Source organism: Pelophylax lessonae (genome assembly GCF_965119305.1).
Source record: "Pelophylax lessonae genome assembly, chromosome: 12".
Taxonomy (NCBI): Eukaryota; Metazoa; Chordata; class Amphibia; order Anura; family Ranidae; genus Pelophylax; species Pelophylax lessonae.
Genome location: NC_138779.1, coordinates 198,826,337 through 198,843,406, shown reverse-complemented (window position 1 = coordinate 198,843,406; position 17,070 = coordinate 198,826,337). Strand labels below are relative to the sequence as shown.

At 45.8% G+C, this 17,070-nt stretch overlaps 1 protein-coding gene across 1 annotated transcript in view; it reads left to right on the top strand.

Moving 5' to 3' along the window:
* The window catches only part of LOC309568965 (uncharacterized protein), a 73,142-nt gene that overhangs the window by 30,902 nt on the left and 25,170 nt on the right, over nucleotides 1-17,070 (top strand). Inside the window, exons 5-6 of the mRNA XM_082274729.1 lie at nucleotides 12,304-12,534; nucleotides 14,229-14,372. Of these exons, the coding sequence (XP_082130855.1) occupies nucleotides 12,304-12,534; nucleotides 14,229-14,372 (375 nt within the window). The remainder of the gene's footprint in view (nucleotides 1-12,303; nucleotides 12,535-14,228; nucleotides 14,373-17,070) is intronic.

Genomic DNA, 17,070 nt, shown 5'->3' with positions numbered 1-17,070 from the left:
GATGTAAGGTAGTGTATCAAGGTCAGTAGGATGTAGGGCATTGTACATGGGTCAGTTGAATGCAGGCTAGTGTACAGAGGTAAGTAGTGTGTGTGTGTGACAATATACAGAGGTCAGTATATTGGGCAGTGTAAAGAGGTCACTGGTATGTACAGCAGCATGCAGAGGTCAGTAGTATGTAGGGCAGTGTACAGAGGTCATTGGGGCAGGGGATAGGGGGTCAGTAGACTAGAGGAATGGGCGTTGGTAGAGCAGAGGAAAGGAGTCAGTAGGGCAGATGACAGGGGGTTAGTAGGGCAGAGGACAGGGGTCAGAAGGGGAATGGACTGAGGTTCACAAGGGCAGAGGGCCACCAGGGCAAATGACTTGGGGTCACCAGGGAAGAAGACTGGGGGTCAGAAGGGTAGAGAATAGGGGTCATAAAGGAAAAGTAGGGGGCAAGAGGGCATAGTACAGGAAGGAGGGCACAGTACAGGCAGAAAGAGGGCACAATAATGGAGGCACAGGAGAGCATAGTACGGGGGGGTCAGAAAGACACAACACTGGGGTCTGGAGGGCACAGTACAGGGGGGCAGTGGAGTACAGTATAGAGGTGTAGGAGGGCTCAGTAGAGAGGGGCAGGAGGGCACAGTACAGGGGGGTGGAAGGACACAGGAAAGCAGGAGGGCACAGTAGAGAGAGCAGAATTGCACAATACAGGGGGGTAGGAGGGCACAATACAGGGGTCAGGAGAACACAGTAGGGGGGTTATGAGGGCTGAGTACAGGGAGCAGAAGTGCACAATACAGGGGGTTAGCAGGGCACAGTACAGGGGTCAGGAGAACACAGTAGGGGGGTCAGCAGGCACAGTACAGGGGGCTGGAAGGTACAGTATAGGGTGCAGTAATGTATAATACAGATATGATTTCCAGGCAAATGAGCGCAGGGAAGCTGCTGTCACAGATCTTACCTATCCTGGTACCTGTCACTAGGCTAATGTACAGTCAGAATGACATTTCCCCCGTCTACCTTCCCCCTGTAGTTTCCGGCGCTCTTCCAGCACTTTTCAGGGGTTAAGGAAGAACCCCCGATGGAAGGCAGAGCATCTTACCACTGCTGCTGCTTATGTGAGTGGAATGTGTACTACGCCAATCCCCACCAATCCTCTTCTCCTATTCATCTGATCAGCACAGTACACATCATACCCAAACAAGCAACAGCATAAGACACTCCCCCTCTGGGTTTTCTTTCTTAACCCCTGCAAAGCACCAGAAACTGCAGGTGGGAAGGTGGGGGGGGGGGGGGGGGATGTCACTCCGATTGTAGATTAGCCCAATGAAAGGCTGCTGCTGTCCCCACAGCCCAGATTCCAGGATGCTGCTGGGAATACAGCCAGCCCAGGACAGCATAATAAAACGTGTGACCGGCAAGCATGAGTGCTGCTTCCCTGAACTTCCAGTCTTTGTAGGTAAGAGTTAACAGTGGACAGTGTAGTCTGGAGCTAGCCTTTTGGCTTGGAGGAGCAGCAGAACGCCTTGCCATCTCAGGCTTTGGAGCTCTGTGTGTCTATTTATGCATACAGTGTAGGGCTGACTCCATAGGATGCTGTAGGAGAAAGGAGCCAGCCTGAAACAGAAAACCTGGGGCCACAGTCATGACCTAAGTCACCAGCCTAAACTGGGCAACATAGGCAAGGATTAAAAAAAAAAAAAAAAGATGCATACTCAGAAAATCATTAAAAAGGATCAGCTCCCCTTTTTGTAGAAAAATGCAGGAAGATGATCAAAAACATAAAAAGCTACTCAGAGGGCTGCTGATAAGGCAGTACAGCCAGCCCCCCTGTACTGGGCCCAGGCCCCCATCAGTTTAAGAGGGGGGCCAGTGACCTGCTGAGCAGGAGGACCGGCTGTACTGTCTTATTGCAGACACCAATCCTTTTCTGCCTTCCCCTACAATGCTGCCAGCTTCTCCCTCTGGCTGCACTACAGGGGAGTGGTTCAATCTGCTGCCCAGGCCCCCCTGTGTCCCTCTTTCCCCCGCAGCCCTGTTGGCTTCCCTCCTCTCCTCTTCTGCCGGAAGCTGCTGTGGACACCCAGGGGGATGCTTCAGGATGGAGAGTGGGGAACGGGGCCAGAAAATACAGTATATAATTTATTTGCCCCTTCCTTTCCTGAATGAACACAGTGAGTGATCGGTACCAATCACTTCTGTGTCCATTCATCACTGAAGCATAAGAAACGGTGTTACTATGCTTCAGTCTGTGTGAATGCGCAATTCATTAATCTTTGCAACATAGGCTGCAAAGAAAGGGACTGATAAAATTTACTTCCTCAGTCACTTCTGTCCGGGGAAAGGGGGGGCTCTGTCAGGTAGGCTGTATGAGGCCCCATGATTTCTAACAGCAGCCCTGGGAACACATACCTACCTCCATGCTGCCTCTCCTTCTGCTATTGTCCTTTCATGGTGCCTCTCTGCTGCCTGTTCCCCCTTTCCCACACTGCCATTCTGATATTTTTTTTCAGGGTCTGCTTGCAATATAGTCCTACTGCACGTCTGCAAAATGAAGCACACGACATAATGCGGCTCATCTCGCACATGCGCCATATGATATTACATTTATCTGTTTTTTTTTACGCCTTCCTCCAGAATCTCACAAGATCTTAATGGAAGGCTTGTAAAAAAAAAGATGAATGTAATATTGTACAGCGCATGTGCGAGATGAGCTGCGTGACTTTATGCATTCCTTCTTGTGCATGCATGGTGTGACAATACTGCAAGATCTAGCAGATAATGTACGAGATCTCCCAGATGGCACTGATGACATTGCCTTAACAGGGGACATGAATGCAGGTGGAGCTACGTCATCAGTGCCTTAAGGGAAACCAGTAAATTAGATGATTTCACATCAGCATGAAAAAAAAACCTGAGGGTTTAATTCATTAATCCTGGTGTAATCTGAGACCTGAGTGATGGAAATGGACACACCCCCCTCTGCAAAATGTCATAGGGAAACATGCACAGCTGAGTCTGTCAATCACAGGCTGTGTGCAGGAGCCACCACCCTCCTGGCATTTCAATAACCTGTTAGAAGTGACTTATGCAGATAGCATAGGAAGGATACAGCAGACAGAAAACACACTAAGTGCTTTGAATATGGCAAGCACACACTATAAAATAATACACTTTGTTCATTTTTTATTTCAGAGGTTTACAACCACTTTAAGTGCTACAATGACACAATCACGGTAATCCTAGTGCCTATTAGGGATGATCGAACATTTTAAAAGTTCGGTTCGGCCAGAACATCCGAACTACCCGAAAGTTCGGCCCGGATTTCAGAACCCCATTGAAATCAATGGACCCGAACTAATCAAAAAACACCATTTTAAATCCATAAATGCCCCTAAAAAAGTGCCTAGGGTTCTGGGTTATTCCCCAGGGACTATTAATCACACAAAAAAAGTTCTTAAAAATTGTCATTTTTGATAAAAAAGCCAATTATTGAAAAAATTAAAAAAAAAAGATTTTTTGATTTTGACTTTGGATTTAGTATCTGGGGGTCTAAAAAGTGTACCTGTGAAGTTTCAGCTCTGTAGCATGTCCAAAACCAGAAAAAAAGATAATTTTTCATTAGAGCAGGGAACTTGGGACCCCACTTTTACACCTATATGATCTTTTTTTGGGGGGTTCTGGACATGCTACAGAGCTGAAACTTCACAGGTACACCTTTTAGACCCCACAGACACAAAATCACACAAAAAAAGTTCTTAAAAATTGTCATTTTTGATAGAGAGCCAATTATTTAAAAAATTTTAAAAAAAAAATTTCTTTGGATTTAGTATCTGGGGGGGTCTAAAAAGTGTACCTGTGAAGTTTCAGCTCTGTAGCATGTCCAGAAACAGAAAAAAAAGATAAATTTTCAGTAGAGCAGGGATGGTGGGACTCCGCTTTTACACTTATATGATTTTTTTGGGGGGTTCTGGACATGCTACAGAGCTGAAACTTCACAGGTACACCTTTTAGACCCCCCAGACACAAAATCACACAAAAAAAGTTCTTAAAAATTGTAATTTTTGATAGATTTTTGATAGAGAGCCAATTATTGAAATTAATTAAATAATAAATAAATAAATAAATAAAAAAAAATAAAAAAAATTTCTTTGGATTTAGTATCTGGGGGGTCTAAAAAGTGTACCTGTGAAGTTTCAGCTCTGTAGCATGTCCAGAACCATAAAAAAGAAGATAGTTTGTATTTGTGCAATTATAGATCTGGAATATGGCTTCTCGCTTTTCACACCTTGCCGGTTTAATAGCAGGCGGTTTTTTTTGGGCATTTTTTGGGGTTCTTTGGAGTCAGGAAAAACATCTGAACTTGTGTATAGTTTTGCCTCCAAAAACCCCCAAAAAATACCCGCAACAACACACCTGGGCGTTTTTTTTTTGGCGCTAGCGTTTTTTTTGGGCAGTTTTTTGGGTTCTGTCAGATCACTGGGTGGAGGCCGATGTGCTGAGAGGGCTTCCCTTGCAGCTCGGTGCGAATCACCCCTGGAAGTGAGACAGGAGGTGACGCGACCCAAGTAGCACTGGATGCTTGTGGTGGTGCAGGTGGATGGCTGAGAGGGATATCCGGGTCCCTTCTGAGAAGCTCCAGTGAAAGCAAGCAGTGCAGTGGTAAATGCCAGGCCGGGGGTCATACAAGTGTGGTCAGTCCAAGTAACAGCAAGCCGGGGTCAGTACACAAGTTAGCAGGCAGAAGCAGATCCGTAGAGCAAGCCGGGGTCGGTAAACAGGTTATCAGGCAGAGACAAGTCCGTGGAGAAAGCCGGGGTCGGTACACAAGCAAACAGGCAGAGACAAGTCCGTGGAGCAGGCCGGGGTCACAACAGGAAACAGGAAGCAGGAAACAGGAAACAGGAAGCTGACGATAATCCAGCACTGGATGAGAGGGTGAGCGATCCTTAAGAGGAGGCTGGGTTGGTACGATGTGCGACATGACGCACACGCATGCGCACTCGCCTAGATGGATCGTAGGCTGCACAGCGGCGTCTGAGTCCCTGACAGTGCCCCCCCCCAAAGGGCAGCCTCCGGATGCCCAACTGGGCTTGTTTTTCAGGGAACTTGTCATGGAATTCTTTTATGAGTTTAGGGGCGTGAATGTTACTTACAGGTTCCCATGAATTGTCCTCAGGGGGGTAACCTTTCCATTTGATTAAGTATTGCGTAGAATTACCCTTCTTCCGACAATCCAGGATGGACTCGACCTCGAATTCCGATTCCCCCTCCACCGTGATTGGGGGTGGAGGCGGCTCTTCCCTCCCTGGGAAGGGACTAGGCATTGCAGGCTTCAGCAGGGAAGCATGGAACACAGGATGAATCTTGTAGGAGCCTGGTAGGGCCAGTTCAAAGGCCACAGGGTTGATGATCCTCCTGATCTTGAAGGGTCCGATAAACCTTGGTCCTAATTTCTTAGAAGGACATGAGATCTTTAGGTTGATTGAGGAGAGCCAGACTTCATCCCCAATCTTAAATGCAGGATTTTCCTTTTTCCCGAGATCGTGGAATCTTTTGTACTCCTGTTGCGCTTTTGCGATGTTATCCTGTAGCAGTCGATAATTGGTTTTAATGGTAGTTATCCGATCCTGTACTGCAGGAACTAATGACTCAGGTAAGATGTTGGGTAAAAAGGATGGATGGAACCCGTAGTTTGCCCAAAACGGAGTCTGGTTAGTTGCAGAGTGCAAAGAGTTGTTATATGCAAACTCCGCGCAGGGAAGAAGCTGGACCCAGTTATCTTGAGAGCAGGTACAGAAGCAACGCAGATACTGTTCAAGGGTCTGATTGGTTCGTTCGGTTTGCCCATTACTCTGCGGATGATAGGCAGACGATAGGCAAACCTCAATAGACAGAGACTTACAGAGTTCTCTCCAGAACTTGGAAGTGAACTGAACACCTCTATCTGAGACTATACTGTCCGGGAGTCCGTGTAGCCTGACCACTTCTTTTATAAAGGCATTGGCTGTGTCAACTGCAGAGGGTGTGCCCATCATGGGCAGAAAGTGAGCCATCTTAGAGAGACGGTCTACAACCACCAGAACGGTGGTAAACCCTTCTGAGGGTGGCAGTTCCACTATGAAGTCCATGGAGATTCCCTTCCATGGTTGTTCAGGGATTGGCAGTGGTCTCAGTAGACCCCAGGATTTAGTTTTAGCTCCCTTATTCCGCTGGCACGTGACACATGAACTTACATAGTTGGTACAGTCCCGGACCAGATTTGGCCACCAGAAGAGACGCTGAATGAGCTCACACGTCTTCTTGACCCCGAAATGGCCGGCCAGCTTGTGGTCGTGTAAGGTTTCCAAGACCTGTAGTCTAGCTTGTGCTGGGACAAAGATCTTTTCACGGTACCATAAGAATCCTTCTTGTCGTCTCAAGGAAGAGACACCCGGCTCTATACAGTGAACGGAAGCTTGCTGGATTGCTGACCGTAAATCAGTCTGGATAAGTAAAAAATTTTGAGCCGAAAGAATGGTGTTAGGCTCAGTCGTATTTGGAATGTCTGGAAACATCCGGGAAAGGGCGTCTGCCTTCCCATTCTTTGATCCTGGTCTGTAGGTTAGGTGAAAGGTAAATCGAGAAAAGAATAAGGCCCATCGGGCCTGACGGGGTCTCAGGCGTTTAGCTGTCCTGAGATACTCCAGGTTTTTGTGGTCTGTGTAAATCATGATGGGATGAGCAGCCCCTTCCAGTAGGTATCGCCATTCCTCCAAGGCGCATTTTATGGCCAGAAGTTCCCGGTCCCCCACATCATAGTTCCTCTCAGGAGGAGTCATTTTCCAGGAGAAAAAGGCAACGGGGTGAAGAAGGGCCTTTGGGCCTAGACGTTGAGACAGAATTGCTCCAGTGGCTATTTCTGATGCATCTACTTCAAGCACATAGGCCATGGTTGGGTCAGGATGCTGAAGAATAGGTGCCGAGATAAACAAGGTTTTTAACTTGTCGAAAGCCATTTGAGCATCTTGCGACCAATGGAAACGCACATGTTGACGAGTCAGCTGGGTAATAGGTGAAATAATTGTGGAGAATCCTTTTATAAATCTTCTATAGAAGTTGGCAAACCCCACGAATCGTTGGACCCCCTTCTTATCGGTGGGGGCTGGCCATTCCAGGATGGACTTCACCTTTTGTGGGTCCATGGAAATGCCGTTGGTGGAAATAATAAGCCCCAGGAATTGGATGGAGCTCTTTTCGAACTCACACTTTTCTGCCTTTACATAAAGACCATGTTCCCTTAGGGTAGACAGTACTCTCTTAACATGGACCCGGTGGAGCTCGAGGTTGGGAGAAAAGATGAGTATATCGTCCAGGTAGACGATGAGAAAGTTATCCAGAAATTCCCGGAAGATATCGTTGACCAGATGTTGGAAGGTGGCCGGAGCATTACATAGCCCGAAGGGCATGACCAAGTACTCGAAATGGCCAAAACGAGTTCTAAAGGCCGTTTTCCATTCATCTCCCTTCCGGATGCGGACCAGGTTGTAAGCTCCGCGGAGATCCAATTTTGTGAAGACCCGGGCTGAGCGGAAGCGTTGGAACAGTTCTGGAATAAGGGGTAGAGGGTACCGATTTTTAATAGTGATCTTATTAAGTTCCCTGTAGTCCACACAGGGTCTGAGGGTACCGTCCTTCTTTTCCACAAAGAATATGCCCGCTCCTGCTGGTGAAGAAGAGGGGCGAATAAAACCTTTTTCAGGGTTTTCATTAACATAGACTCGGAGGGTCTCCAATTCTTTTTCTGACAGAGGGAATATCCTCCCGAAAGGAATCTCTGCACCTGGAAGAAGCTTGATAGGACAGTCGTAGGGTCTGTGCGGAGGAAGAGCTTCGGCCTTTTTCTTGTCGAAAACATCTGTGAATTCCCCATAGACTGTGGGGACGTTTTCGGGAAGATCCGATACTGGACCGACGGCCAGGCAGGCAGCAGGGATATTGGATCCTGAAGGAAGGCAATGATTCAGACAATAGTTAGAGGTAAAGGCGACCTTTTTATTAACCCAATCAATTTGCGGATTATGGGCCTGAAGCCAAGGAAGTCCTAAGATGATAGGAAACATAGGTGAGGACAGGACATCAAAGCAAAGGAACTCTTGGTGATGGGAGTCCGTTGTGGTGAAGATAGGGTGTGTCTCTTCACTGACTGGTCCAGAACTGGGCAGGGTGCCATCCGCTAACAGGATATGGAGTTGTTGCTTCTTGGCTTGCAGAGGGACACCCAATCTCTTGGCTAGTGAGTGGTCCAAGAAGCAGCTGCTTGCCCCAGAGTCAATGATTGCCAGGAGCGGAATCTTCTCTTCTGCTACCTGTAAAGAGACAGGGAGAACCAGATGAGCAGGGGATGGTTTGGCAATTTGACAATTCAGCAGAGGTCGGGTGTAGCACTTACTGGGCCTTACTGGGCAGCTGCGCAAGAAGTGGCCGGATTCCCCACAGTAAAGGCAGAGATTGGCCTGGCGTCGACGTTGCCTCTCTTCAGGGGTCAAAGAGGAACGGATCAGCCCTATTTGCATAGGCTCCCCCTCAGGTCCCGTGGTGGCAAAAGGCTCAGGATGCGGTGAGGCAGCAAGTGGAACCTTGGGCATTACCCAGGTGGGCCGAGCCCCTTGAAGACGCTCCGAGCGTCTCTCCCGCAAGCGCCTGTCCAGCTGAATCGCTAGCGAGATCAGGTCTTCCAGAGATGCGGGGGCCTCTACCCGAGCTAGTTCGTCCTTAAGGGCTTCAGACAGTCCATGTCGGTACTGGTACCTAAGGGCTGCCTCATTCCAGTCCGTGTCCGCGGCCCATCGGCGGAAGTCAACGGTGTAATCCTCCACAGGACGTTTATTCTGCTGTAGGGCGTGCAGAGCGGATTCGGCCGTGACTGTACGTTGCGGATCCTCATATAGTTGGGCCATGGCCTCAAAGAAAGAGGTCACGGAATTCAGGGCTGGACTCTTTTGCTCCAGGAGGTTATGAGCCCAGGTCTGGGGCTCTTCAGCAAGCAGAGAGATTATAAACCCCACTTTGACCGTCTCGGAAGAGAAGGTTCTAGGTTGAAGTGCCAAGTACAGAAGACAGGCGTTTTTAAAAGACCTGAATTTTCTTCGCTCCCCACGAAAGCGTTCAGGAGTGGGGACCCTGGGTTCAGGTGTGGTAGCTGTAACTGGTCCTTGCGGAGGGGAGACAGGCACCGAGCTGGCAGGAGGTTGACTGGGGTTAGCAGGAGGTGGTGAGCCTGCAAGATTTAATACTCGACCCTCCAGCTGGAAGTAGCCATCCTGCAGTCTTTGAACTGCTTGGGTCAGACTGGAAACTTGCTGACACAGTGCCTCGAGCTGGGAAGCGCCTCTGTCGGCCTCTGACATGGCTGGATTATACTGTCAGATCACTGGGTGGAGGCCGATGTGCTGAGAGGGCTTCCCTTGCAGCTCGGTGCGAATCACCCCTGGAAGTGAGACAGGAGGTGACGCGACCCAAGTAGCACTGGATGCTTGTGGTGGTGCAGGTGGATGGCTGAGAGGGATATCCGGGTCCCTTCTGAGAAGCTCCAGTGAAAGCAAGCAGTGCAGTGGTAAATGCCAGGCCGGGGGTCATACACGTGTGGTCAGTCCAAGTAACAGCAAGCCGGGGTCAGTACACAAGTTAGCAGGCAGAAGCAGATCCGTAGAGCAAGCCGGGGTCGGTAAACAGGTTATCAGGCAGAGACAAGTCCGTGGAGAAAGCCGGGGTCGGTACACAAGCAAACAGGCAGAGACAAGTCCGTGGAGCAGGCCGGGGTCACAACAGGAAACAGGAAGCAGGAAGCAGGAAACAGGAAACAGGAAGCTGACGATAATCCAGCACTGGATGAGAGGGTGAACGATCCTTAAGAGGAGGCTGGGTTGGTACGATGTGCGACATGACGCACACGCATGCGCACTCGCCTAGATGGATCGTAGGCTGCACAGCGGCGTCTGAGTCCCTGACAGGTTCTTTGGAGGCAGGCAAAACATCTGAACTTGTGTATAGTGGTATATATACCACTATACACAAGTTCAGATGTTTTTCCTGCCTCAAAAGAACCCAAAAAAATGCCCAAAAAAAAACGCCTGCTATTAAACCGGCAAGGTGTGAAAAGCGAGAAGCCAACCTCCTGTGCTGAAAGTGTTCTAATACAAACAATCTTTTTTATGCTTCTGGACAAGCTACAGAGCTGAAACTTCACATGCACACTTTTTAGACCCCCCAGATACTAAATCCAAAGAAATTTTTTAATTTTTTTTTATTTTTTTAGTTTCAGTTCTGTAGCATGTCCAGAACCCCTATAAAAATCATATAAGTGTAAAAGTGGGGTCCCAAGTTCCCTGCTCTAATGAAAAATTATCTTTTTTTTCTGGTTCTGGACATGCTACAGAGCTGAAACTTCACAGGTACACTATACACAAGTTCAGATGTTTTGCATGCCTCCAAAAACCCCCAGAAAATGCCTGCAACAACACACCTGGGTGGTTTTTTTTTTGACGCTAGCGTTTTTTGGGCATTTTTTTGGGTTCTTTGGAGGCAGGCAAAACATCTGAACTTGTGTATAGTGGTGTATATACACACATACTTATATGTATATACACACCTAGACATATATAGGTGTGATAGGAGCAGAAATATATTGGTGTTAATTATTTCATTAGCGCAAGTCGTTTTTTCTGCTCCTTTCACACCTATATATGTGCAGGTGTATATATACAGACATGGGTGTGTGTATATATACCCCCTATACATATGTTCAGATGTCATGTCTGACTCCAAACATGTGCTCAAAAAAGCACTAGCAACGCCTGCAGCCAAAAATGCTGGCGGCGGCGAAGCCATATTACAGAAACGAAAGTCACCTAAGAGAAAATAGCTTTTCTCTATTGCGGTCACCCTGCTATGGAAGGGTTCGGTCATCCTGCCATAGCAGTCACTGTCAGTTCACCCTACACTACACTACGGTCACCCTGACACTTCATACTTTCCCTACAGAAACTAAATTTTTGAAGCTAACTAAAGTGTAAAGGAGCACTCTAACTACACTAGATATCCCTTTCCTCACACTAGTAAATGCTAAATGACATTTTTAAAGTAAAATTAACAGAACTGCTTACACTCTCTTCCATTTCCAGTATAACAATGCTAGGAATTTGGCGGGGGCTATCTTATATACTGGGGGGCGTATTCACTAATGATTGGTCTAGGGACCCCCTAGTCACTCCAATCACATTCCTAGCATTCTCCTGCCCCCTCAATTGGCTTTTGCTAATGGTTCTGGTCCAATCACGGGCTTTTAAAGCCCATTTACTAAACCATTGCATTTTGGTCGGTTCTGGTTGCCGAATTCCAAACTTTTTGGGCAAAAAGTTCTAAATTCGGCCGAACCTCGAACACCCAATGTTCGGGCCGAACCGATGGTGGACCCGAACCTTTCGATCATCCCTAGTGCCTATGCACTATGTGTTCACAAATTCCTGACACAGATCAGCCCTCTGCTGCAGCCTCTCACCTTGTGACTTGCTACAAAGTTACAATACACAGCAGTGGCGGCTGGTGCTAAAAAATATTTTTTTGGTGGTGGGGAGTGCCAACAAACCCCTCCAGGTCCCCACTAACCAGAAGATGCCTTGCGTTCCACGGGACGAGAAGCCAGAAGCTGGAAACCGGAAGTGATGCGATGACGAATATTAATTCGCTAAAATCAAAAGTGGGAGAGTTTGGGGCGCAGAGCATTTGGGTGGCTATGTGAAACAAGCCAATTAGAGCCTTAGCCTCAAATCACATGCTTTTCAAAAGTTTAGCGACCTAATAGACACCCATTAGTCCGGTACCCTGCACAGTGCACACAAATGAACCAAATACAGTTTTTATTTATTTTATTTTATTTTTTTAAATGATAAAACGACAACACAGTTTTAACATGTTTAAGTAGCTTTCTTTCTTCTTTGGCAAACTAACTTTGGGAACATAGGGGGGGGGGTTAGCCCCTGCTTCCCTTATGGATTGGCCGCCACTGATGTACAGTCTTACCACTGGGGGGGGGGGGGGGACAAGAGACGTAGGATATGCTTTCTCCTGCGTGCAGCAGATTGATGATATCAACCTAGGCAAAGTCACTGATTGGAGGTCAGTGATTATTTATTATTAAAAAAGGTACAGCTAGCTATTGTGACATGCAAGGATTGTATCCATGCAGACTTGTGATACTAATAAAAGGTTCACTTTTTAGCCTATAAATCATTTTTTTTAAATAATTTCTTAAATATTTTGTTTTTTACTGTGCAGGTTCCATAAAAAGCCACTGGTCCATGCGTGGTTGTGCAAATCCAGAGTTTTGCTCGAACAAGCTTGTCACTTCGGACTTCAAATTCTTGATATCACAAAAGGATTGCTATGTACAATGTAAGCATTGTGAAAACTCAACTGGACTTACCTGCCTTGAAAAGGACGAAACGATAAAGGATTGCCCTGACTCTGATCACCAATGCGCCACTTCCTACTTTGCTGAAAAGAGAGGTAATATTTGAACTCATTTAAAGTCTTGTAAAGGAAAGCAAAAGCCATGGCACACTTGTAAGGGGCCTCGCAATAGGCTAATTGTTGGCGCCAGACTGTGCAAGTTCCCGTCTGCTTCTTCTTGGAAAGGGCAGCTACCCACCTGCTTTTGATAGAACCCTCCACCATGTTGTGTCATGCTCCTGGCCATAGGCCCACTTAGGAAATTTCTGGCCATAGGCCTTAATAATTAAGAATAAAGGAATGTAAATACGTAAAATGCATTTTCCACACTTTACTGTAACTTGGCAGGATTTCAATTTGACATCACATTGACATACCAACAGAATTCTTTAGCATGGAACGCCATAGACAGGAGTAGATATTCTGTAGAACTCAAGCACATAATTTGCAAACAACCTCCCCCTAGGACCTCTTCTCCTAGGGTGCACCACAGAGTTATGAACCACTTCCCCCTTGTATAGTAAGTCCACAGCATTCAGCTTCTATCATCAAGTAGAATCAAGGTGCCCTCTTTAGTTTATCAGTCTCTTCCCATTGTCCCTTTTGTCTAGCCGGACACATTCCCAGATCGCCCACCAAATCCCCGGTGTCACCAATACTAACATCAGAGGATTCTGGGTTGGCCTAAAAGGTCTTATGCACACCGCCAAAGAATGTCAGGGGAGTCAGGGTGACTACAGCTGTTCATACCGAGTTCTGTACCACCTTGCCTGGGACTTCAGCCCCATTAAGAGCCCTTTAGGACCGTAGCTAACATCCTGATAGCTCTGGGACATTTGGCTTCCCATTTCTATGGGCGCTGCCAACACTGGCAAATATGACCACTAACTCCACCCACTATATCACTAAGGAGGGACGTTTCTAAAAGGGGATCTAACACCTAATTACACAATACATTTTATAGTATCTAGTGGGAACGGGACCATCTAGTGGCAGACAAGCTAACTGCACCTGCCAACACACTGTTTAAAAAAAAGTGTGTCATTTTGCACACATTTATATTGTAGTAAGGACTAAAAAAAAAAAATTTAGTTTTTAGGCAAATATGAAATATTTCATATTCATATTTTGAATTCTCCTCATCCAACAGCTTTAGCTCTATCTCATTAGCTCCTCTGTTTAAAAGAAGCCTATTGTTTACAAAGCTTCATAGCTCAAGCTAAAATTAAAGCAATGGGGTTGATTTACTAAAGGCAAATAGGGTGTTCACTTTGCAAGGGAATTACATAGTTAGTCTGGCTGAAAAAAAGACATAAGTCTATCTGGTTCAACCAATAGAGGAAAAAAAATAAAAAATACCTTTGTGAAAGTGGCTAAATTAATTTTGCAAACACCCAATCAAAGGAATTGCTTTGTGCTTGCACTTCTTTTTTTTTTTTTGCTTCCATATGGTTTCAGTGTGGAAGGCAGGAGAGCTTTGCCTCATTCACTAAGCTAAGGGAACGTTTTTCTGGTAAAGGGAACCGTCTATTTTCCTTTAGCAAATTAAAAAAGAATGTGCAATTTTAGTAAAATGTTTTTATTATGGTCAAGACTCAAGACTACAAAAATAAAATAACATTATTTTATTTTTTTTTAATACAAAATACTGTTCTTTCATATTTTGTATTCTCATCTGATACATCATGAAATAATGATGTATTTTTATTTAATGAGTTCTTGCTAATGTTCTAATTCATGACATTATCTAGGAGAGAAGACGGTGGCTTCTTGGAGCGTCAAAGGATGCAAAAAAAGAAATGAATGCACCACAAGTCCCGCAACCATCAGCAATCCTGATGTTACCGTTGCATTTGGTGCGGCATGCTGTGCAAGCAACTCTTGTGCTATTCCAGGTACATTACGCTATGTTATGTTATAAGATACTCAATTTTTTACATTAAAGCCAAGCCAAAATATTAGGGAGGATAATTCTCCATCATTTCAGGTTCACCATTGCCTGACTGGGGCTATAGCAGCAAATATAGATTGGCTATTGTGTTTATATTGATTTGTTTAATTTTATTTAAGATCAAAAGTAACAACATGAAACAGGTGTGACATAAATGAGATCACAAAGAAATCCACCAAAGGTGGGTGCCAATTACATTCAAAACAGTACAAACATTGTGTCAAGTTACAAACAATTAAGGTTGAGCATTCTAATACTGAGATCAGGACAGTCCGTTCTACAGATAGCATGTAAGCGTTCGGGGTTCATCAGGTAGTTGGTGTTACTTCAAAATAAATAGACAATAAGTGAGTCTAAGCCTGACTAATCCCTCATTGGTATATCTTACATTAAGGCATCATGGCGCTTAAGAAAGTGCAGTATGAGGAAGAGTAGGAGAAAGAGAGAGGAGAAAAGGAGAGTTTGAGGTAAGGACTACAATGAGGAGAGAGGGGGAGATAGGACGTCAAGGTGAAGAGAAAGGAAAAAAAAGGGGGGGAGGGGGAAGGAAGAGGGGATGCGAGGGGAACAAAGGGGGGGCCAGGGATGGCTGGAGATACTGTATATACCTTCGCCATCCACCACTCACTGCAAATTCCAGGAATACAGCAGAAAGTGGTGAAAACACCTTTACCGGAATAAAATACTGTATCAGTCAGTAGTTTTGATATAAGACTAGCAATACCAGGAGGACAGGAATTTAGAGAGGCGGTCTTGTGAGCAAGGTGGTTTAAGCAAGGTGAGACACGAATGGTTGATACGTGGATGGGAATTTTGCCAAATAAAACCTGCGCAGCTCCTCCTGAGGTTTGCAAAAAAGGACGGTGGTATCATGATTGCAATGGTCTGGAATAACTAGAGCAAACGTGGGAGGATGCTCATTTTAACTAACACAGACTGTCCAAACCAGGAAATATTTAAGTTCTGCCAAAGTTTAAAATCTTCTTGGATTTTTTTTTAGTATAGGACTAAAGTTCCTATCATACAGTTCCGATAATTTAGTCGGAATCTGGATTCCCAGGTAAGTTATCACTTCTTTTTCCCACGTAAAGGGGAAGTGGTCCTGACAGTGGGCGAGGAGAGAGGGTGGGAAAGAAACGTTCAGTGCCTGTGACTTAGAGTAGTTAATTTTAAGGTTCGAGATTTGTTGGAAAAGCTCAAGATCTTTAAGAAGGTTAGGTAGGGAGGTTCTAGGCTCTGAAAGAAAAAGGATCACATCACCGGCAAAAGCCGCAACTTTGTATTCTCTGTCTCTTACCTTGAGGCCCCTAATATTCACGTTGACCCAGAGTCTGTTTAGAAAAGGCTCTAATGTCATTATGAACACCAAGGGGGAGAGGGGGCATCATTACCTCGCCCCATTGGTTATATGGAAGGCATCCGACAGGTGGCCATCGGCACTCATCCTGGCAGAGGGATTAGAGTATAGAGCCAAAATACTAGCACACATGCGAGGACCCAGCCCCAATGATCTGAGCACTGCTGCAATGTAACCCCATACCACCCTGTCAAATTCTTTATCAGTGTCAAGAGAGAGAAAGAAGCCCTGTTGGTTAGAGGAAGAGAGCCAGTGATGTAAATTCAGTGCCCTAATCATATTGTGTCTGGCTTCCCTGCCTGGCATGAAACCAACTTGGTCCAGGGAGATCAGGCTTGAAAGAATAGGGAGCACTCTGTTAGCTAACATTTTAGCGTAGAGCTTAATGTCCACATTTAGAAATTAGATTGGTCTATAATTAGATGTAAGTGAAGGGTCTTTATTTTCCTTGGGTATTACCGTGAAATGCGCTTCGAGGAGGCAGTCTAGGGGGGCCAGGGAGTTCGGCAGTGAATTAAGGGTACTAAGTAGCAGAGGCATAAGGATACTCGAGAAGCATTTATAGTATTGAACCGAGAGGCCATCAGGGTCAGGACTTTTACCGGGTGCCATTTGTTTCAGGGCCGTCTCTAACTTGGTCTGTGTGAATTGTTCTGGCGGTGGGGCAATATTGGGATATGAAGTCTTCAATTAAAAGATTGCGTACAGTCTATGCATCAGAAGAGTCAAGGTGGTATTGTTTTCAGTAGAAAAGTTTGAGTTGTTTGGTTACGTCCTCATGTTTGGTGAGAGTGTTACCTAGTCTGTCTTGGAGGTAATGTATGGTAGAGTTTGTGCGGGAATTCCGAACGGCTCTGGCAAGTAGCTTCCCACTTTTATTACCCTGTTCATAGAATATTTTCTGATTAACAATGTAGCGGTGGCGGGACTGTTTACCTAGTTCCTCCACAAAGAGAGAGCGTGTGTGCTTCAGTTCCCTAAGAGTAGTTTGGACTCGTGTTTTTTTATGAGCCTTTTCCAACATACGAATGTAGTCTGTTAGTGGCTGAATCAATTTCTGTTTCCCTTTTTTTGCCACAGCCGCTATAGAGAGAAGTTTGCCCCTCACTACACATTTATGCGCTTCCCATATTAGGACCTCGGACATGCCTGGGGTGCGATTTTCTTTAAAGTAGTTTGTTAGGCTGGTAGAGACATGATTCATGTCTTTTGGGTCTTTTAAAAGAGAGGGGTTAAGTCTCCAAATTTTTGTAAAGGTATTTGTCTCTGGGAAAGTAAGTGTCAT